This window comes from Rhinolophus sinicus, linkage group LG01, assembly GCF_036562045.2.
Source record: "Rhinolophus sinicus isolate RSC01 linkage group LG01, ASM3656204v1, whole genome shotgun sequence".
Taxonomy (NCBI): Eukaryota; Metazoa; Chordata; class Mammalia; order Chiroptera; family Rhinolophidae; genus Rhinolophus; species Rhinolophus sinicus.
The window spans coordinates 99182231-99206697 of NC_133751.1; the positions used below are offsets into that span (position 1 = coordinate 99182231).

Here is a 24467-nt window from a genome sequence, read left to right on the forward strand (position 1 = left end):
TGCCAATGCACTACAGGCAGGCTACATGGACAAAACGTGCTCCTTTAAGGAGAGCTCTATTGCTGAACATGAGTGACTGGGGACAATGGTTCTACAGGAAATGGAGTCACAAGAAATTCAAGCCAGAATTTGGGGTTTGGAGAGTTATGACGATGTTCCAGAAAAAGATGACATGACTGTATTTGAATAAATGTAGATTTTTTTACATGAATAGATGTAGATTGTTATGCTTGAATAAATGTAGGTTGTTGTACATGAAAAAATAAGACATCCCTGAAAATAAGCCCTAATGCATCTTTTGGAGCAAAAATTAATATAAGACCCAGTCTTATTTTCGGGGAAATACGGTAATATGTAATCATAAATTTACTTAAGAACCGGAAATGAATCTTAATTATTTCTTTTACACTTTGGCAATGTGGGTTCATAGCAGCATAAGTTATTACTACTATTAATAAATAGTTTTTATTCAAAGAGATGGTAATATATGCACATAGTAGTAAAAACATAAACTATATAAAAAGACAAGCCACAAAAATAAGTCCCTCTACACAAAGGCCAGATTAGATTTCTTGGATGTCCTTTCAGAATGTTATCGTTGAAATTAAGTATCTCTCGCTGAACGCGCGTGCACACACACACAAACCTCCAAAGTTCTAAACCTTGTTGTTGCATTTAATACTCTATCTTAGAGATTTTTCCATATAAGCACATTAAGATCTGCCTCCTTAATTCATTCATTCATTCAATCATTTATTTATACCTCATTCTTTTTCAGTTGCACTGTATTCTATTACTAACCTTGCTGCATATACTCCACTGTGAGTGTTCAAATACATCTTTAGGAGTGAAACTGCCTGGTCAAAGGGCGTATCCACTTACTTGAAAACATACCATCAAGAGGCCCTTCAAAGAAATTGTACCAATTTACACTATTAATAGTGTTTCATAGTACAGATTTCCCCCTCACTCTTCCTCATGCTGTGTAGTTTCATATTTTATCTTTGCCAGCCTACTAAGGTGAAAAACTGTGTCTTGTTTTTCTTCCTATTTCTTTTATTATAAGCTAAGTACCTTTTAATATATTTACACATAATTTCATTTCTTTTTCTGTGGACTACTTTTTACTGTCTCATGCCTATTTTTTCTCTCCAGTTATTGGACTTTTATTGATTTACTTGATATAGTAACAGAGTTCACCTTTTCTCATACTTACTCTTTGCCTGTCTAAAAAACGTTTTCCCCAATTTTTTGTTTGTTTTGCTTAATTTTCTTTTCTTCTCCCAAGCAGAAATCTATAATTTTTATACATGCAAATTTATCACGTTTCCCTTATGACTTATGCCTTGTTTAGAAAGTCTTTCTCTACTTTAAAATTAGAAAAAACAAATTCTCAAATATTTTTTTCTAGTTCTATAGTTTTAAGTATAATTTTTTGGTCCAATTGAAATTTACTTTGGCGAAGAGGCAGCATTATTAACTTTTTATTCCAAACAGCTAGCCAGCTGTCCCCATACCATATATTAAATAATCAATATTTTCCCCCACTGATTCAAATGCTGACTTTATTATGTATCAGCAGTTACACAACTCTGGATCTATTTCTGGATTCTGTTCTGTTCCACTGATTTATCTGTCTATCCATAAGCCAGAGCCAAACTGTCTTAATTACAACTGTCTTATATTTTAATATCTAGTTGTGTCAGAACTCCCCCTGCCCTACTCTTCTTTTGCAATTTTCAAAACATTCTTGCATGTTTATTTTTCAATATCAACTTTAGAACAAGCCTACCCAGTCAAAAAAAAATTTTAAAAAACAACAATCTGCTGGCATTTTAATTTAATTTTAGATCAATTTGGAGAGAAATGACATGTTTATATAAAATTCTTATTAAAGGTCACAGTTTGTCCCTCAGTTTAAGTTTTCTTCCCATCAGCTCTACATATTTCTTGTTTTTGTTGCTGCAATATGGAATCTTTCCTTACACTATGGTTTTTAAGTGGCTGTAGTTTATACTGTGACTTCATCTAGATGAGCAGGGATGATTTTGATTTCTCACTGTACAACTATATACTTTATCTTTTGATCAGTTACATTGACTAGGTCTTTCAAAATGTTAAATAATAGTAGAACGGGGAGTCAGCCTTGTTTTGTTTCTAACTTCAATGGAATACATAGTTTTTTGTAAGGAAGGTTACCTTTTACACATTTTATTCAAAATAAAAAAATTAGGAAGTTGCCAGAATTTTAAGACTGTATTATTTTACAGTTATTAGGTTGGTGCAAAATTGTGGTTTAAAAGGTTAAAAATAATTGCAAAACCTGCAATTACTTTTGCACCAACCTAATCATTTAGCTCATCAAAACAAAAAATGCAGTACTAATATTCTTCAGTTGTGAAGATAGCACTAACCTTACTAGATGAATTTACTGCCCTAACAAGTTAAATAAGTCCCAAGAGAACAACTATAATGGAATCACCTCACTCAGCAAGCTCTCTAATTAAGTGCTAGCAGAACTAAATCCTGTCAAAATAAGGTCTGTTTGGAGATGATTTTAAGTTTCTTAAGTGGAAGTTTATCTCAAAGGTTATAAGATATGTGCGTTTTAGCACTTGATCAAGAATTTCGGTGACCTCACTTTTATGGCACAGTATTTCTTACCATCATTTTTATCACAGGAAGACTGTTGAAATACTCACGTAATTGCACTACAGCACTCTCCCCATTGGTTGCAATGTAGTGCAGCGTTTGTTCCCCATAGTAGGAAGCTCCTGTCTTGTCAACTTCCATACTGGCTATTACCAACACAGCAGTAGCTGTAACAGAAAAAACTTTAATTAGATTTAAAACACAAATTACCCTAATGGTGATTAAAAAAAATAACATGAAAAAATGTAACAGAACCATGTAAGTTTTCATTACATAAGCACTGGTACTTTTTTTTCTATACACACAGGAATACAGGAATACAAGTCTAAATCAATACTTGATTAACAAAATGAGAGATAAAATATATTTATCATACCTTTTTTGTTCCACAGCATTGTAACCTTATCTGCCTTAAAGAAACTTTTATTGGCTAAAGCTGCATGGGGTCCATCAAAGTTGGGGTACTGATATAATCTAACAAATGAAGGTGCACCCTTACTTCCTGGAACATAGACGGCCACCTAAGATACACAGATGTAAATCGTTATTTAATTTCTTGAAGCATTTAAACTAAGATGGACATGTTTTTTTTACAGTCACTAAAGACTAAAAAAAGGTTTAATCTCATACTATTCCACATGAGCAGACAAAAACATAGCGATTACCTTGTATGGTTGGGGTCCAGGTGATAACACAAAATCATTAATCTTTTGCAAATGCAATTTATTTGTAATTGTATCTAGAAAAAAAGTAAATGGTTTTAGATTAATGAGAGAAGTTAATAGTATTATGTTAAATTCTGAATGCGTTCTAAAAGGTTAATATAACTATACACTAATACTGCTCATTGTAGCCTCATGTAGGTGAGAAAGAGCAACATACTGGGAAAAGCACGGGCTGGAAGCAAGACAGACCTACACTTCAATTCCTACTCAGTCACTTCCTAGCTGAGTGACCCTGGGCAAGTAGTGGGATTATATACCTAACTCTCAGTGATTGATGTTTAAGAGCACAGTGCCAGGCACACAGTAGGTATTCAATAAACGCCTGTTCTCTTCAACCTCTGAAATAAAGTAGTTTTAGAGCCCATTAGATGAGAATGAGGACTCTAGCCTGATACTACAGAATGTGGCTATGGAAGTTCTGTAACTAATTACATGATAATGATGATCACAAGAGTAAAAATGGTTGGTATTTGAGTGCTAACTCTGTGCCAGGCAGTCAGAACCCGTGTTATAAACAATACTGCTCCCCTTGTTAATGGGATCAACAGCTACTACTCTTTCTTTCTTCAAAGTCAGAGATCCACAGCTGTTCAAAGCAGCATACCAAACTGCCCAAATAGCAGTTTCCCTCCTTTGGCCATGCTCACAAAGGGGCAAGTAAGATAAGCAAGCAAGCGAGCACAAAATCAATGGGGTAGAAACGAGTCTCAAAACCAGGAAAACGAAGTGTACGGCTATAATGATTGAACAATACTTCAAATCAGCCAGTATGCCATCTTTGGTACAAGTGAACAGAGTTATCAACTCCTATTCTACTTTAATATACTCAAAAGTGTACAGTCATTAATGGGCTAAGAACAAAAGGAGCTGCCAAACTTTTTCTTTCAATCATTTTCAGTAATCATGTTATTGGTATTGTCATTCTCAGAACACCGTGTGGTTCATGTGGAACAAAGCAAATGAGAAATTATGTGAATGTGATATTCTCAAACTCTCACCCCTGGTATCCGAGAGAACCAGGTTTCTGGTGTTGGCAAAAAGCAATACAGAGATTAAGATAAAAAAACAAAAGAAAAAAAGGCCTAGAAACAATGATTAACCCAGTAGCAATAAGAACCTCTTACACCCAGACTGTGGTCTTTAAATGCCATTTTTCACTAAAAGGAATCAGAGTATCTTGAAGCATTGGCTGATTCTAGGTGTACAGTGGGAAATATACAAGATAATCCTAGAACACCTTAGGTTACCATATAGCAAAGGAGTCATTAAAGACTAATTGACCACGGATAGGATAATTTGAGCATCAATAAGAATAATAATTGCAATGGATTGAAACATATCATATATGTTTAAATCTACAGTTCATGATAATGGGGGTGTAGGGAAACTAATTGGTTGCAATGAAGATTGCTAGAGAAAGAACTCATCACATTAAAAGTGATAAAGGGAAAGAATATTATCCTGCCTTTCCTATGTAAATGGTACCACTAGGTAACCAAACAGTAGATGGGGGAATTTCTCTTTGTAGAAGTAGTACACCTAATAAGCGAGAGGGGAGGAGGGTAATCAGAATATCACCAATTTGCAACCACTCATGAAATAATGAATCGAGGCATAATGTCAGCTAATCCTAAAAAATTAAAGACAGTAAGACAAAATGTGCTTCTTGATAAAAGAATTGAATACTGGCTCATGATACAGCCTTGCCCTCATCTTCCCAAAAAAGAACTTGAAGCTGACCAATTCTAGATTCAAATTAGCTACTGACAGGGGACAGATGAACATTTTAAGTTATAAGATGGAATACAATAGCAAAATTCAAACTATGAGAAGATGTATCGCATAAGTAATCTTGTTTAACTAATAAACTGCAAGGGGAGGAGATGGAGAGGTAACCTATAGCTTAAAAAAAACCTTAAAAGATGTTATCAATCAATTGCAAAGTGAGGAACTTGTTTTGGATCCTGAGTTTTTTTTGTTGTTTTTTAAATTTTTATTTATTTATTTAAGTGTGTTTTTCCAGGACCCATCAGCTCCAAGTCAAGTAGTTGTTTCAATCTACTTGTGGAGGGCGCAGCTCACAGTGGCCCATGCAGGGATCGAACTGGCAACCTCATTAAGAGCTCGTGCTCTAACCAATTGAGCTAACTGGCCATCCCCTGGATCCTGAATTTTAAAAATATATATAATATTTACAATTATTAGCAATTTAAAAACACTGAACAGGTAATTTATAATCTGTGATAATGGTCTTCTGTCTAAATTTTAAAAATTAAAGAGTCCTAACCTTCAGAGATACTGAAATATTTACAGGTAAAATTATATGATCTTTAGAATTTGCTATAGCAGAATAAGAGAGATGGAAGATAGATGGACAAAGTAGGATCGCTTTGATGGTTATTGGGACTAGGTGTCTACTTTTGTGTTTGAAATTCCACACAGTAAAACATCAAAAAATTTGTATCACAGAATTTCAATAGCAAATAAATTCAGAAAGAGATACTAAATGTTTTAATTGAATAGAAATTATTAGATACTAAAAAGTTATTATAAAAGAAAATCGTCGTGTTATAAAATTTCACTAGCATTTAGATTGACAAGTTATTCAAATGAATTAATATAACAATTATTTATATTATATATTAATATATAGCACTGTATTAATATTAAGAGTATTTTGGAAAATTCTATGTTTATAGTAAATAATAAAATTATTTCATAAATCTTTCCATACTGAAATTGTTGTTTTCAAAGAAGTGAACTTCATTGTTAACATTTCGGGCACAAATAATTTCATCGTCTGACCAGGATGGACACCTACATTGAAAGAAAGAATATAAAAAAACATGTAGACAGATTGTAACATCACATGTTATCATGTAAAAGTTTGCGATATTGTTTACTATTTAAGGAACAATACTTATGATGTTAAGTCAATTATTTATGATGTTAAGTCAATTACTAATAGTTTTAGTTACCACATGTAATAAGAAAAATAGTGTTCTTTTTCAATCAAATACTAAACAAAAGAAAGATTAAGTGTTTATTACATTCCTACATACAAAATCCTCGGATCTAGATTTTGATCTGACAAGTTACATTCTAAACCAATACCAAAGAAATAAACATTATGCAATGAAGATATTGAAAATATTTTCTAAATAATTAATATTTAAAGCATTTATTTACCAATTTTGCCCTTTTTTCTGGATGAAAGACTTTAAACATGTCCCAGTTTTCACATCATAAAGTTGTAGGTTGGGAGTCCCAGCTGTGCCATCTTTAGAAGCTGCAATAAAAACAATTTTTTATTTTTACAATAATTGTCTCCTAACACTAGTAATAAAAGTTTCATTCTTTGAAAAAATTTAACAAGATCATAAACTATCAAGTATGAGAATTGCTTTAAATCAACTTTCCCCATTAGCTTTAATTATGGATTTAATTTCCCATTCCTAAAGCCATGACAATATGGCAGCTGTCTGAGCAAAAGTTCAGCATTTCTAAAATGAGTTAATTACTACAGATTTTAAGAATACTTAAGAGATTTTTTATTAAGTTAGACATGGTTTGCTGTTAAATGGATTAATTTGTCTTACTATGAAAGCTTGTATGTATAAGACATACACACACACACACACACACACACACACACACTAAGTTATATGAAACCACTCAAGATTCTCAGCTGCTTTTCAATTTCCCTTTTATTTATTTGGAAAAATAAGATTATTAGAGTCCATGCCTACGAGAAGAACAAACCCAGGTTTATAACCCAACAAGGAATAATGATCATATATTTACTCAACAATATCCATACATAATTTGAAAATGTAATCCCCAATATTTCATTACTCATTTATGAAGCACAGCTATATAAAATGTTCATATAACGTATTATTATATCTCTAAATGTGTTAGAAAATGACACACCACTTCTGATTTTTTGTCATACCATACACATTTTTTAGATGTTGTGTCTACTGTACTTCCTCTTTCATTTATGATGATTATTTAAAATGTTTTTTATTTTAAAGGTTATTATTACTCTTAATATTTGAGATCTTCTCTATTCAGTGGTTATTTACTTTCTAAATTTTGGCTTTTTCTTTTCCTCTATCTCATAATGGATCTTTTTACTTACTATACTTTGAAATTATTTCAAGTCCATTGTATTTGGGGAATACAAGATTCATTGTCAGTTTAAAATATTCACATACTATTTACTATCATAAAGATTAGAATACTTTCCTATAAGGTTGTAAACTGTTTTCTCCCACTGAATTGAACTGGTCCTGTTCGAATGTTGTTATAATTGGAAAATACTTACTAGTATAAGGCTGCCACGTTGCCAGGACAGTGTTTTTTGGCGAGAACTCAAGGCAAACTGCCTTTGGGAGGTCGAAGGAGTGCAGCAGTCCCTTGTTAGTGACATTGAAAATATTTATTCTGGTTTCAAAAGAAATTACTTCAGCAACGGAATACTGTTTTACAATAGCCAGCACTACCCAAGACATTCATACCCCTTTTTAAATACAGATCACTCTTATGTGTTCATTTTTCATGAAAATCAATTTTCAGTTAGTTCTAGAAAATATCCAATAAACACCTTAATGAAAAAAAAACAGTGTACATTTTACCAAAAGGCCCCTATATAAGGCTGGTGTTGAGAAATAATATCAAATTAGTAGAAAGACACAATAGATAATTCTACCTTGAGCTGAAAGGGAAACAATAGGCTTTTAAGTGAACAGAGCTAACCTACAGACAAGCTGAGGTATATCAAACCAGAGAAAAGACGTGCTAAAACAAAAGTATATTTTAAAATTTGAGTAAATGGAAGCTGTAGTAGCTGAGGAAGTCAGCAAAGAGACTTTTGACGTCTATTAAAATCTCAGAAGCAGTCTCCAAAAGATGGAACTGTAAGAATCATTGTGGTATGATAATAACATAATTACAATTGTGTAATAAAAGCAATTTCCATTTTTTTGGATGCTTTCTATGTACCATGGTCTAACCACTTTATGTACGTTTCCTGATTTAAGCCTCACAACAGTCTTATAAATGGGCATCATCATCTCCATTTTACAAATGGTGAAACTGAGGCTTAGGAAAATGAAATGATTTGATGATTTACCCAAGATCATATTATGGATAAACGCCAGAGTCAAGCTTTAAAACTAGCTTGGCTGACTTGCTCTTATGGACTCTTTGGGGTTAAAGAAAAATAAGAGATTCCACCTTATTCCAAAAATTGCTTAAACTTACTTTGTTCTACTAAAGTTTGAGGACACTGGGTTAGGATAAGCAGAAATTGGTAACAAATGATTACTGCTTGCTGTTTTAACACATACACACACACACGAGATTTTTTTACAATTTACTGTAAATTACACACTTTAGAATTACATGAAGTTTTCTTTTTTGTTTTTGATAACTTTTAAGAGTTACTGTTAGTTTAATGAAGGGTACTTATTTTAATTAAAAAACACACATATTTAATGAAAAATCAGTTATAGTTTCTGGCTTAGTTAACCATGAACTCAGCAGAGATCACAATCAATACATTACAACTGTTTCTCTTGCCCCAGGAACATTATGTATCATTGTGGCCACAGCACTTTAAGGAAATAAATGCTAGAACCAGGTATAGAAAACATGTATTAAAAAGATACAGCATTTGCGGACATCTTAGAAGGATTCAGAGTTGAATCCAAGTGGGGATATGAATAAAGTATACAAAATAATTAATAATAATTGCCAAGGTAAAAACAGACTTACTCAACAAATCTTAGCTAGTAGAATAGGGATACCTCAAAAAGGTAAGAGGCAATGAAAAGAAGTATGGTATGTCCCATTAGACAGTAAATTTCTATTAACTCGTTATTCAAATAGTATAAACTAAAATATGGATTTAAAAAAATAAAACCCAAATACCCACAATAGGTTACCCTCCACACACACACACACAAAGAAAATTTGAGTACATCCTTTCTTTTCGGCTGAGATTAAGACGGTCAACATGGATAAGCCCCAATATGATTATCTACTTAGTAATTTAAGAGTACTAGTTTATTGGTTGGATTTAATAACTTAAAAAAAATATATATATATATTTAACCATAAAAGCTAATCTGCCAGCTATTTATAGTCACAAAGTAAATCAATTCAATGTAATCTTTTTAGTACTAATTTTAAAAAATCATGTGTTTGAGCCAATCTGACCTGACAGTTGAAAGACTTCAGAATACATTACCACAGTGGGTGAAAAACACTGGGTAAAAACAACAATAAAAATAACTTTAAATCAAGCAATAAATATTCGGGCATTTTCCTGGTTCTGTGAAATGAAATGTTATAGTGACTATGGAAAGATTAACAAGGATTGGATTTGTTGGTAAAATTATAAGCATTTAATCAAAACTTATTGTTTTGCAGACCAATTGTGTAATCTGATTATTTTATGTAATATACACTATACTAAACATACTTTTGAATAACTTACAGATACTTAGATGATATACTTTTATATACAATAAAACTAATAACTGCAGATAACTGTTATTAGTTTAACATCAAAGCTATAAAGTATTTAAATCCAAAGTATACAAGCAAAGAATTATTCTCTAAATGTTAGTGCAGAACTTAAGTAACCCTAACCAATAACTTAGAACACTATTTAAAACAACCTCTCAGCTTCTTCAGCATTAAATTAATGCCCTTTATCATATATTACTTTTTAATTTGAAGTAACTAGATAACTCAAACAAGTCATGACACACAAATAGAAACTAACAACTTTGGAGGTATTCTATGGAAACTATGTTGGAGATAATACCTAACTGCATCATGACATTAAAAGATGAACTTTATTAATAAGACCCAAATACATATTCAAACAATGCCAGTTATGCTTTATACTCATGACACATACATAAACTGTTACATAAACAGACACTAACTTTTCTCCGTTGCCCCAGGCAAACAAGGTCCCATCCTTACTAAAGGTATAGACTTTGCAATTTTTCCCAGATTCCCTGAAAAGGACAAGAAAAAAAAGTTAAATTAATAAGCATTAATGCTTCTCTAAAAATCCACAATTTTACTACAATTTAATGACTAAGAACTTACATAAACTTTAGAAAATAATTCAAAATATTTTAGTCTACCAAAATACTTTCTCTCTTAAAATGCAACTACTGGAAAGTAAACTAGAAATTGATTTTATGCCAACAGATCAATCTTAAGAAAGAAAACCAGCCCTTTGGGTGAATATCTAGTTTGTGTGACAACCCAAAAATGTAAGTGAAAGAATGTGCAAGTTACCAGCCTTCAGCCTGGGTACTGAGAGGGCTGAAGGATTTGAAAATGGATACTTTGTGAAGAATGACCTGAACCATCTGCATAACAAAACAATGGTGGCCAAGAAGTGCTCCTGGATTTGAAGGGCAAACACCTTCCATCAGTTTCTCATGTGTAGACAGAACGTATAACAAGAGGATCTTCCCATTAAACAATTATGCAGATGCAGGATTCTGTATAAAAACAGACGTGAAAATCGGACTTCTTGGCAATATTCTATCAAATGATCAAAACTCTAAGTACTGTTTCTCTGAATTGGCGATAACTAATGAAGAGCCAAACAGAAATGTGTATGTGTGTATATGTAGTGTCCATATGTATAGTTACAACATTAGATCAGAACTTCATGGCTAATAAATATTTGAATTATTAAATAACAGTGCTTGAGAACTGACCAGTAAACCCCTCTTAGACTAGATACTTGCTATCTTTGCATTAATTCATCTGAAGATGACATTTGTGTTTCTGCAATCACGCAAAAATGGTGGCTTATACTCAGTTTCTGGTTACTGCAATATTATTATTCTCTTTCATATTTGGTTGGTACAAAAGTAACTGTGGTTTAAAAGGTTAAAAATAATTGCAAAAACCGCCATTATTTTGCACCACCCTAATAATAAACAGCCATGAGCAAGATGCCCTCCACCCTATACTTGTGCAACTCATGGTTTGTTTGTTTTTTTATTAAAAAAATTTTTTTTTTTAATTCGGGAATATTGGGGAACAGTGTGTTTCTCCAGGGCCCATCAGTTCCAAGTCATTGTCTTTCAATCTAGTTGTGGAGGGCGCAACTCAGCTCCAACTCCAGTCGCCATTTTCAATCTTTAGTTGCAGGGGGCGCAGCCCACTATCCCATATGGGAATTGAACCGGCAACCTTGTTGTTGAGAGCTCATGCTCTAACCAACTCAGCCATCCGGCTGCCCCAACTCATTTTTGAACCTTAAAGCAGAACTTTACAATTATCATATTAAATTCCACCCAGGTTTTGGCTCATTGTTCCAGCCTACTGAGATCTATTTACATCTTGATTTTCTCTTTTGAAACATTAGTCATTCCCCCAGAAAATAAACAAATAAATAAACAAAATAAAACAATAGTCATTTCTTACAGATTTATGGACTGTACACATTATAAAACATCACCGTAAGCTATCATCTAAATAAATTATGAGAGTGTTGAATGAGCTCTGGACAAGATCCTGTGGCTCACCAATAGTCCGTGTCTCAAACTACAATCAACTCATTAATCAGCTGATTTCACAGCTCTTAACCAATGACAACTCTGTCATTATCGTCATCCAACCAAAAGACGTTGTCATTTCTCAGTACTTTGTTAAAATCATGTTCATAGTTCTATTCTGATGTGTCTGGAAATTCTACTAAGAAAGGAAATGAGATAAGCTTAAAATAATTTGTTCTTAGCAAGTTCATTTTGATTCCAATAATCACTCCTTTATCTCAATGATTTTAAATTGTCCTTTCAGTAACTCATTCGAGAATTGTGTTTAAGATTGAAGGTAAGCTGACTAGACTATAGTATCCAGAATTTAATTCTTTTCTTACTCTTGGCAATGGGAAGTTTTGTCTATTTCCTTGTGGTACAATCTTTTAAACGAAATATTTCAAATATAGACAAAAATAGACAAAAAGAATGATAAGCCACGTATGAACCATTACCAAGCTTAAACAATTATTAACTCATGGCCAAATTTGTTTAATCTACTCCCTTCTTTTAATTTAATGCTAGAATATTTCAGAGCAAAACAAGATCGCATATCATTTTACTCTCTACTTCAGTATGCATCGCTAACTGATGAGGACATTTTAGAAAAACAATCACCACTATGCCACTTAATTTCATAAAATTACCAATAATTCCTTACTATCTTTTAACACCCAGTACTTGGATGTGTGGGTTTTTAAAAGCTCCCCGGGTCATTCTAATGTGCAGCCAAATATGAGAACCATTCATCTAAAAGCTTGATTAGAACCAGTTTTTGTTTTTGTTTTTTTTAAATCTTCATAGACGGTAAGTACCATGTAGCTCCTACTGCCAACTCACCAGGAGACACAGAATGAATGTCTCCTTGTTCTACTCTTGTGATGCTTAGATTGCACTGGACTCATTATGTGCCTCCTCCGAGTCCCTGGGCCTCCCTATCCCACATGTCAGCTATCAGTGAAGAGGCCTGGCTACCTCATCTCCCACCAACCACTGTTGTCTCAGACTCTCCAGGAGTGAGGACCCCATTTCAGCATGGCTCCCACTATGCCTACCGCAGCAGCAGGAAGAAGCTCTGGCATTCAGATTCAACCCGAGCAGACCAAGAAGCACTGGGGCAGGACATAAATGTCTTACCCTTCCTCTCCACCACAGACTGTTTGGAGACACAGTGGTTCCATATAGCCTCTCTGAGACATTCTGCATCACCCAGCAACCTGGAGCCTGGCTGTATTCCAGGAATCTACGGGCAGCTCAGTGCATCTCATGCTATATTCACTTTCATTTCTTTGCCTCATTCCCTTTTCTCTTCTTTCTTACTGTCTTGGGATTGCACACCTCAATGAAGTGCAGCACAAAAGCTTTGACACCCTTCTTGTTTTCTAGAGCAGTACTTTTCAAACATTAATGTACATACAAATCACCTGAGTGTCTGGTTAATATTCTGACTCTGGGTATGGACTGAGATGCTACATTCTGCACTGGCTCAAGGTGATACCAGTATGGTTAGTCTTAGGCCTACACCTCCTGTAACAAGGTTTTAGAGAACTGGGTCTAATAAGAAATTGGTCCATAGATTCAGGTGACGTCAGCCTGATTACAAAGCTCCTACCAACAGTTCACTCCCAGTTTCAGTAGCTTTTAATGATCATTAGCCTAGGTCAGTGCTTCTCAAAGTGGGGTCCCCAGACTCACAGCATTAGCATTACCTGGGAATTTGTTAAAAATTCCAATTCTTGGGCCCACCCCAGATTTAGTGAATCAGAAAATCTGGGGAGAGAACAGCAACCTGTGTTTTAAAAAGCGTTTCAGATGATTGTGACGCATGCTGAAGTTTGAGAACCACTGATACGTGTCTTCTCGAGGATCATAAAATAAGCATTATCTAGTCCCATCATTCCTTCTCTTTTGTTAACTGGAATTCCATAAAACAGTTTTCCTCACCAACAATTTGGTTACGCTGAAAAAGTTTGTATGGAAAAGGCAAGATAAATGCTGATTCCTCCTTTTTATTGATCAATTTTCAAGGAAATGACCAAGGACCACATCAACTTTTAATAGTGACCAATAAGATTTAGAAGAAGGGGGATTTTGGGGGGAGTGTTTATATACTTGCCATATCTTAATCCTTTTATTCATAATTCTTTCTAATGCTCAGACTTTCCCATTAAGTTGGTGTGAACCCTTCAAGTTGACTCCTGTGACCCCTTAACAAAACTGTTAGTCTTTTATAGCTTCCTTGTTTTCTGCCACCACATGTCTGTCTCTAGCTCAACTTGTACATTTTCTGTCCCAGACCTGGAATTGACCACTTCTCTAAGAAACTGGTTCCTGTTAGTGAAGAATGGTGTTCAGAGATCACAATCTGTGAGGCAGAGGTATTCACTATTATTAGGTTATCACTGCTTCTAGACCTTTTCAATGGACAGAACTAGGAAGTAGTAGTGATTTTATGATAACAACAACAAAAAAAAAACCCCCACAAAAAACAAAAACATGAGTTCATATTGACATATGTAAGTCTATCCCTTCACTGTTATGCTGAAAATCTTGGTTCCTAATGACATTATTATAATTATTTATTTGTTTTATCCTAAAGTAGATTTAAAAATGACAGTATCAATTTTCTGTTAACAATAAAATTATTGAATGCATTTAAGAATTTTGCAGGTCATCATATGGTTATGCCTTCAACTTAATATAAAGCTAGGTTCACATGCTTCCATTTTGTTTTAAAATTTAAAATAACATGGTCAAAAGTCAAAACTATATACACCAACGTTCATTCATAGACAGGTCCCCTGCATTCTGTAACTCTCTCTCCCTCTATAACTTTGATTCATTTTTGGTTTACCAATTCATTGATTCTTTTTGAGAAAAATATATCTGTCTAGCTTTATATTTTATATATTTTTCCCATATTTCCTTCCTTTTTTGTACCCTTTTCACTTCGTGATTTCATGAAAATTAGAGGCAGTGGTTTGGCTATCATATTTGCAAGTTTTTCATTTCCTAAAGATAAAATTCTTCCAAGCTAGAGGCTTGAACTCAATTACACTATTGTCTATACATTTTCTTCTAAACATGCTTATTTAAGCTATTATTTTCAAATCTAAGGCTTATTTTTCTTGATAGAGAATATGCATTCTTTCCACCTTCTATTAATTATTCAATATGTTCCTAGAACCTACCCAATCTTTTTCTTTCTTGTTCTGTAACAACAACAAAATAATTTACAACGTATTACATAGTCCCCTATAACATCACTCAACAAAACAAACCGTACCTCGGAAACACTGTGCTTTCTGTAAAATGTGGTGGTCCATTCACCATGTACAGGCCTTCTGATCCTCGGACTAAAGAAATAAAATGGAAAGAACCACGACTTTGTTAATACTCAGTTATCACATCTGTCTTAAAAAGCTTTCAGTCAAAATATTCATGAAATTATTAAACATGTCTTAGAATTACAGGATATTAGCGTTAAAAAGGCAACTTTTTTTACCCTTTTACATGAAATCATACAACTGCTGAGAAATAAATCTTCCCCAAATCCTTATGTTGAAACCCGAATCCCAATGGGATACTATTTTGGAGGTAATTAGATGTGAGAATGGACCGCCCACGAATGGGCTTAGTGCCCTTACAAGAGCTCAGAGAACTAGCTCGCTCTCTCTGCCCTGTGAAGATCCAGTAAGAAGCTGGCAATCTGCAACGTGGCAGAGGGCCCTCACCGGAGCCTGACCAGGCTGGCACCCTGATCTCAGCCCTCCAGCCTCCAGAACTGTGAGAAATAAAGTTCTGTTGTTTATATGCTATGGTACTTTGTTATAGCAGCCCAAACTAAAACAGGTAATACCCCTTATTTCTTTTCCAATAAAGCACATTCATTTAGTCTATAGGGAGACTACTTCAATATACCCACGTTTATCTATTTTACAAGAAATCTATGTGTGTGCACTGAGATATAATAACATTCATACTTACATTCCTTCATTCAAATGGAAAAACAAAGTGATCTCAGTACTATGTTTTCACGTTATTTTAACCTCATTTTCAGAATGTGTGGATGTTGGAAACAGATTTAAAAGCTGAGCCTAAATTCAATCTTGGTTGCATCTGCTTACTCTCTCAAGCAACTTTTATAAATAAAAACTCAAAATGTTAACGGCCATCAGTGAAAGGTAGTTGGTGCTGCAATAGAAAGGACGTGAACTCCAAGGCAGACTTGCATTCCTATCCGGCTGCGGAACCCTGCCTGCATCACTGTGTCTGTGCCCTAATCTGTAAAATGGAAACATTAGAACACAGGGTGGCTGTGTGCTTCATATAAAATAATGACATGAAAATGTAGTATGTATTCCAAATTCTTAAAAAATGCAGCACATTATTAATATATTTCTCAAACTAAGAGAGCAAGTGGGTTTCAACGCATTCATTTACAAAGCCCCCAATGACACTAATATCCTGAAATATTAAATGGGAATAAAATTCAAGATTAAATAAGCAAAAATATCTATACAACTAGATTACACTTTTTAATTTTTTTTTAAATTTTTATCGTTTTAACTAAATTTATTGGGGTGACAGTGCTTAGTAAGATTACATAGGTTTTACGCGTACAATTCTATATCATCTATATATCACTCGTGTGCTTATCACCCAGAGTATACTTTTGAAAGTGGCTGAATTAGAAGCTTCTAAGGCTGAACCAACTCAATTCATCTAGTCAACAAATACGTAGTTGGAAAAACTACCTCCCAGATCCTACGTTGAGTAATGGAGACACAACAGGGAGGAAAATTCGCCTTGTCCCTGACTTGATTAATCAAATAATTAGTCAAATATATGGAATTCTCTGTGTTTAGTGCTACAAAGGAAAGATATAGGGGGCTAACAGAGTGAATAACAGAGTTTTGATCTAAAAGTGGAAGGTTATGGAATGTGTCCTTGAGTAAGTCATTTGTGTGCTAAGATCTGAATGATGAACAGGAGTTACCAAGCGAAGAGAACAGTAACAAGTGCAAAAACTCCACGGCAAGAGAGGTGAGGAAGCATCAGAAGAATGGAAAGAAGGCCTGTGTGGCTGGAAGGCGATGCAGCTAGAAAAGAAAACAGGGCACAGACCACGCAGAATTTCATGGCCTAAGTTAGGCAACACTGGTCTGTCGCCTAAGAATGGTGGGAAACTTCAAAAGGGTTTTAAGCAGATTTCTAAAACTAGATTTGCATTTTGAAAAGGTCAATCTGATACACTGTAGAGAATGACCTGAAAGGGAGTAAGAGTGGATGTGAAGTGACTATTCAAGATGATTCTGCTGTAGTCCCTCAGGAGAGATGAAGGAAACGGACTAAGGCGGGGCAGTGAACACAGAAAGTGGAGAAGGAGTGTTCAGTACTTAGGAGATAAAACTGACAGGACTAGGTGACAAGTTACTATTTTATCAGCTAGAATTCTTGCTAGTAGCAATAAGAGCTGAAAAGAAGAAAAATTGTACGGAGGTCCACGGTCATGATTATAGCTGCTTTCTGCCAGCTGTTCACAAATCTACCCTTCTTCTCTTGGTTCCTGGGAAAACAGCAAACCTGGTAGACAGGGGCCACTCTGGGCTCCAACTCTGATCCACATTTTCTTTCCTTTCTCCAGGGACAGTTCTCAGAACACTAACATTCCACCTGAGAATTAACTCGTGCAGCTTTCAGAGACTGAAAGTAATATAATGTACAGTCTCAAAGTAAGTATTTTAAGGTTAGAATGAAAATAAAAGAGCCACTGATGAACGAGATGTGCCCTCATGGAGCTTCCAATCTAGTGGAGAGATGGAAGATAAGTAAACACATAATTGAACGGTGACTTTCTTGTTAGACATCCACAGATAAATTATACAACTGGATACGGTATTTCCTCATCTGCAAAGCACTGGGCTGAGTGGCCAAACCTTTGAGGGTAGTTTGCCCTTGAGCAGAATGGAGCCTAGCAAAGTATTCTGCATATATCAAAATCTAAATTCCTGCCACCACGGCTTACAAGGCTCTCTCTATACAATCTGGCCCCTGCATAGCTCCACGTGATAGGCATTGGATTTAAAAAAAAAAAAGAATCCATCACTGCACTCAAGATAATGACTTCAAAGGAGCTCAGTTTATTGCTGCACCTTAAATGAAACACTAAAAATATCTATTCTAAAAATATAATGACATTTAGAAAATGTTTTGTGCCAGAAAATGTTTTTTAGAAGATTTTAAAACTATGAAGTTTAATTCGTTAGCATGTAAATTCTCAATCGCTTCTTGGCCTTCTGACTATTCTCCAGTACAGGCAAAACAGTACTATTTTTCATCACCAAGTAAATCACCTGCTGCAATACCATGTACGATACATTATGATTTAGAAGAGGCCATTCTTTTCTTCATACTGTAATTGAAATTTTAACAAACATGTACTTTGAGGGATTATTAAAAGATGAATTTCCCAAACTAGGGAGTAGTTACAGGATTTCACTTTATTCCTAGGTTACACAAAATTTTGTCAGCTTAATGAGGTCCCTCCCACAAGCTACAGTGGCAACTGAACACACAAAGAGCTCTCTTTCAATATTCACATAGAAGCGCAGGAAAGCAGAACGGCGCATTGTCAGCACAGTCCCAATGAAGCTGCAGTGTATTAGAAAACGTGCCGTAGGATGACACAACCCAACCACATTCTCCTGCCATAACTGTTAGCCCATGAACATATGCTTGAGGTGACTGCAAAAAAGAAAAAGAAGAAAGTTTCCTCCAACTCATCTCAGCTTCTTGCATTTTCATGACACTTGTACCTAGTGACCTTGTTCCTCTACACTTGATTTTGCCATCATCACCGCCACGATGCTTACTTGGGGAAAATTCAGTTTTTGTACAATACATGAAAGTGGCAGCCGTACCTCAGAACCCATGAAGATAAGCCTCCTGGCCACAGCAGTGGGAACTTTCAGGGTATCCGGGGCAACCACTACAAGCATTTCCTTTTCTAAAATCTCTGATTCATACCTACATCCCAAACTAAGATAGGTGAAAGACCGCAAAGGAGTTGCTAGACTGACGTTTGTTTATCCCACCCCCCAAATTCATATGTTGAAACTTAATCCCCAAGGTGATGGTATTTGGAGGTGGGGTCTTTGAGAGGTGATTAGGTCATGAGGGCAGAGCCCTCATGAATGGGACTGGTGCCCTTATAAGAGAGACTCTCGGGGAGCTCCCTTATGCCATGTGAGGATACAGAGGAAGACAGCTGTGTATGAAAACAGGAAGCGGGTGCTTACCGGACACTGAATCTGTCAGTGCCTTGATCTTGGGCTTCTCAGCCTCCAGAACTGTGAGAAATAAATTTCTGTTGTTTGTAAGCCACCCAGCCTGTGGTATTTTGTTATAGGAACCCGAATGGACTAAGACAGAAGTGTGTGTGTGGGAAATCCCGTTTAACCCACACTCTTTCATGTAGATTATCAACCCAAAATCTTAGAAGGCAACACTTGACCAAAAACTGAGTTTGAAAAGTGTCATGTCTTTCCTGCTCAAGTAGATTCAGTCTCATGTGGTTTTCAATTCCTGATTTTAGTATGTTTTGGAGAAACAAAAATCTTGATTCAAATTAACAACTGCTTTTCAACATGCACATGTTTACATTCTAAATAAAGAACACTTTAAAAACAAAAACCCAAAGGTTACATATTCTGATTCCATTTGTATAACACTCTTGAAACGACAAAATTATCATTGCGGAGGACTGATTGGTGGTTGCCAAAGGTTAGAATTGGAAAGAGGGTAACATACGAGTACAGTTGGAAGGTTAGTGTCTTCTTTGTGGTGATGAAGCAGTTCTACGCTCTGATAGTGGTGATTACATGAATCTACTCATGTGATACATTTTCTTAGTCACACACACACACACACACACACACACAAAATCCAAATAAGGATTGTAATTTAGTACCATATTTTGCTGTGTATAACACGCACCCACATTTTGGGCCCAAACTTTCAGGGAAAAAAATCTTTTGTTTCAATTTTTTAATTCAAATTTTTATTTGTTTATATTTAGGTACTTGTTTTTTGTATTATAAAGGAATTTTAGTGTTTATTTTTAGACATATTATGGAATAAATTTTATGCAACAAATAATTACAAAACCCAAGAAATTTTATGTACTAGTAACAAATTCACGATCTTTAGCCATCATAGAAGGCCAAGAACTCTTCATCGTTGCAAGTTCGTCGTAAGTTCAACAAAACTGATTATCATATTCCAGGGTATTTTTGCATACGGATATCGCTATCGATTTCTAGAGTTACACTTTTAACTCATAAGTATAAATAAAAGAATTAAAAACATTTATATAGATACGGATTAGTGCTACCCATGTATAACGCACATCCTTATTTTTCCCTCATAAATTTGGGTAAAAAAATGGGCATTATACAGGGCAAAATACAGTCAATACTACTGTACTAGTGTCAATTTCTTAGTTTTAATAATGTATATGTCATCTGGGAAAGCTAGGTAAAGGGTACATGGAAATTCTCCACAGTTTTTGCAACTTCTTACAGTCTTAAATTATATCAAAATTAAGGGCCTTTAAAAAGCCTATCATTTTGTGTAATGCTTTGTTCACAATGTGGCAAAAAATTAAACCAATTTAGTTGGTTTAAAAATTTTTCAACATTTCTCAAGAATGGGAATACTGGACAAAAGTGGTAAATAAAAACCAAAAGTTGAATAGAACAACATTTTTGTACAAAGGAAAACACATCCCACAAGAGAAAAGTACACATCATAGCTACTTTAAAGACTGATACTGTTGGTTTCTAGTAAATTAGACAACCGTTTTTGAATATGATGTTTTACAAATGATACGCCTATTTTAGGGAACCAACAATTGAATTTATCGTAAAAATAATATTAAGTCATTATAGTATTGTTCATACATATAGACTACTATTTAAAACAAATATTTTACTTCATATCTCCCTTCATAGAAGCATAACTATTGAAAGACCTGCAAGACATTTTGGAACCAATCAAGATACTTTACTGGATTTAATCAGTTTGAGAAACTTTTTATACAAATTTGACTAAATACATATACAAAGTTTATTAGAAGAAACACCAAATCAGGTTCGTAACACAACAGAGACTGTATTACAAGTTAAAAGCAAAAATAAATATGGACTCAAAACAAATTCTTTTCAATAACTGAAATAATTTTTTCTACATAGGACTTTGTAATGAGGAATTCATTTTAATTAGAAGTGACTGAATGTGAAACAGTGAATAGAACGTGAAGCTAGCTTAATACAGTGTATTGAGACGTGATATGATTCTTTGTTTTTAATGATTTCTCTTTTTAATCAAAGGGGATCTGGCAACATGTTCTATTAGAAAGAAAAATCTAGAATGCAAATAATTATTTTCATTAAAGCAACAAACAAATGCCAGAGTTTCACACAGAATAACTGTTTGAAAACAGTAATTACATTATATATTGTACATATGTAATATCTTTTTAAAACTTAGCCTTTCCACATATTCACAATTTATTGCTGTAGGCCTGAAATTATGAGTTAATTTGAGAAAACTACTAGGCTTCAACAAACAAGGGTCCTATGCTAGGGATATGGTGATCATCATGATACTCTTTCCAAATTTTATATCCACTGACATACATATCAATTTAGGAAAATGATTCAACTTTGAATAAATTATCTCAATGGCTTCAACTAGGCCAGCTGATTAGACAATATGGATTTCATGTAAGGCCATTGTTGTTTTACATGCCCAGCATCCAAGCCCCTTTTTTAAGGGGACTCTAATTTTCCTTTGGGAACTATCCAAGGGTGAGAGTACATTTTTAGTCCTGGTGATGTGATTAAAATTTGACTGATTCAAAGATGAGCTAGAGCCAAGCCAAGCCAATGACAGCAAGCCTTGAGACGGGCAAAAATGTGCTCTTTCCTTTGCAGCTGCTGAACTGGTTGAATGCAAACCTGGAGCTCCCATGCAGAATGTTAGCTTGAGAATGAATTTAATCAAGAGGAAAGCAAGAGCCTGGGGAGGGAAAAAAACAGATTTTTGGAGTCATGTGAATACTTGCATGCAGCCATACTGAAGCTTTAAGGTTAAATGAAGTTTCCTATAAAAATTCCATTTTCACCTGCTTTGGGTTTTTGTCATTTCTAATTAAAAGTCGTGACTAATAAAATTTACTGGATTATCTCCAAATTTTTACAACTCCAAAATCCCATGAGTCTAAGTTTAAAAAAGATTCTGGAAGTAAAATAATCTATTGTTAACTAAAATATCTATACTAAGAACGCATAAAAGATGAATCAGTATGTTCCAGTGGGGGGAAAATGAAGGACCATGAAGTGGGAAGACTGGACATAATCCCAACTCTGCCAATTTGCCATATGAATCTGACGACTTAATCTTTCTGGGCACCTATGAATATAAGGATATTCATAGGTAGATTTACTAGATAACCTGTAAGCTCTTACAAAGTCCTTGATTTTAAGCATTGTAAGAAAATTGTCATTATTGATTAATTTGACTATAAATGAAGTGATTATTTTTCATTAATTTATTCCTCCATTAAACACGTAAGAGTGTCTACTGTTTACCAGGCACTGTACTTACACTGAAAAGAGGAATGAATAAGACTTCACCCCACAATCAAGGAGTTCACACAGTCTAGCAAGGGAGAAAAGCATCTAAATAACTAGATAATTTTCTTAAATGATAAGTGAGAAAAAAAATCCAAATAATTTATGAGGTACAAAAATGGCCTGGGAGAAAAATATCCGGGAAGAGTGAGAAAAGTCCTTACCAAGCAATGATGCCTGAACTGAATTTTAAAAGACTAAAAGAAGTTAGCCAAATAAAGAGAAACAGGATAGTCCTAGACTGAAGAAATAGTTTGTTCAAGAATTTTATAAACAGTTCAAGACAGAAGGAGTACAAAATAGGATGGAGTGGCAAGGAAATAAATGTCAAGAGCTATTCAAGGATTATAAAGCGTTCCACAGGCTAAAATCTGTAAGCAGTGAGGAGCCATTGTACAGATTTTAAAAGGGGAGAACATTTATTAGATTTTAAATATACTGTTTTTTAATTAAAGTTCAAATATGCATTTAGTATTCCAAAACTGTAAATAGCATACAAGTGACCTTTATGAAGCTAGAGAAAAACGTTCACTTAATTATATGATTATGCCTTTTAAACAGTATCTGCCTGGCATATTATCTAACAAATTATAGTCAATATTTGATAAAATGTTTGATGAATAAACTGTGGTAGTCAGACTGAATGTGAGTGGGCATGGTGCTTAATAACAAAGATCTTAAAATGTAGAATGACAAAAGTGCAAAGCTAAAAGTTCATTTCAAGTTGCAGGGGTTGGGGGGGAATAACCTCTTTCCTGAAAAAAGTAAACAATCTTTCTTAATGATTTCTTTTTTCCTTCTACATAAGTTATTAAGTTACCAGTGACTTAATCAAAGCCTTCTTTTCCCTCCCAACTTCCCCCTCCTTACTCACTATATATGAGACTCCCAGGCATTACCCTAGTCCAGAGTCTTCCCTGACATTGTCCAAGACTAAGGTAATTAATTGTCTTCTCTAACATTATAAACTCTGACTCAGTTTCAAAATCTCAGGAATCCTCTAATGTTCTAATTCTAAAATGCTCATAACCATTTCAACATCGAACGTTCCTAGATTATCTCAATGATGTTCACTACTACCATCCCAGACCACTTTCATCACTTGAAACCTACACTGCCAAAGCTCTATGCTTTCTATTCAGTCCTACAAATTTCATTAAAGCAAGAAGTACAGAATTTAGTAATACTTAAACTCAGGTGTTTTTATTGTGTGGTCATTCTAATTGACTGAGTCAGGTTTATGTTTTTTCCTTATTACAGAGCTAAATGACTTCACACTGTCAACAAGGTCTGTCAAAACATAAGGGTTCATGCAACACTAGTATTGCAAACCCAGGGTAACAAATTCAACTAGCACTTTCTGTTCTTACCTCCCTTCCTTATTTCTGTAGAACTTGAAGCGGCAGGGAAGAATGATGGATGGCAAAAGGGAGGGGAAATGCAGGCTCGGAGGCGGGGGGCCTCACTTCCGATTGCCACGCTACACCAAGAAACCCGAAAGGCCCTCCGGCTCTTCCGCAATCAACAAGAAAAGGCCGATCAGACTCCAAGGCTTCTCGGGTAGTCCCCAAAGACAAAGACACAAAAAGAAACTGCTCTTAAGAAACAGTCCCTTGCTCGTTCAGAACTCACCTGTCAGGAGCGGCGTGGACGGCGCCATGTTGTCCCGGAAAAAGAAACCCGTGTACTCGGGTCAGAGTTCACAAGGGCCAACCCGGCCCCTACACGTATCCTCAGGCGTGGAGACCGCGACTTGGCGTTTCCGGAGCCACCAGCCTCGGGGCCAATTCACTTCCGGTTAGAGAGCG

The 24467-nt window shown here is 34.9% G+C and overlaps 1 protein-coding gene across 6 annotated transcripts in view; it reads right to left on the bottom strand.

Annotated features, from left to right (window-relative positions):
• Window positions 1-24434, bottom strand: part of EIF2A (eukaryotic translation initiation factor 2A) — a 37318-nt gene extending 12884 nt beyond the window's left edge. The window contains exons 1-9 of one of the 6 annotated variants that reach the window (XM_019748894.2): window positions 24292-24434; window positions 15249-15318; window positions 10340-10414; window positions 7708-7826; window positions 6567-6666; window positions 6112-6194; window positions 3318-3391; window positions 3029-3173; window positions 2703-2819 (exon numbers count right to left, since the gene is read on the bottom strand). In XM_019748894.2, coding sequence (XP_019604453.2) covers window positions 2703-2819; window positions 3029-3173; window positions 3318-3391; window positions 6112-6194; window positions 6567-6666; window positions 7708-7826; window positions 10340-10414; window positions 15249-15318; window positions 24292-24319 — 811 coding nt within the window. In that variant the 5' untranslated portion in view covers window positions 24320-24434. Of the gene's footprint in view, window positions 1-2702; window positions 2820-3028; window positions 3174-3317; window positions 3392-6111; window positions 6195-6566; window positions 6667-7707; window positions 7827-10339; window positions 10415-10703; window positions 10838-15248; window positions 15319-24029; window positions 24172-24291 lie in introns of those variants that run through there. The other 5 variants (XM_019748896.2, XM_019748897.2, XM_019748898.2 and 2 more) reach the window with 5 other exon arrangements.
• Between the last annotated feature and the right edge of the window lie 33 nt (window positions 24435-24467).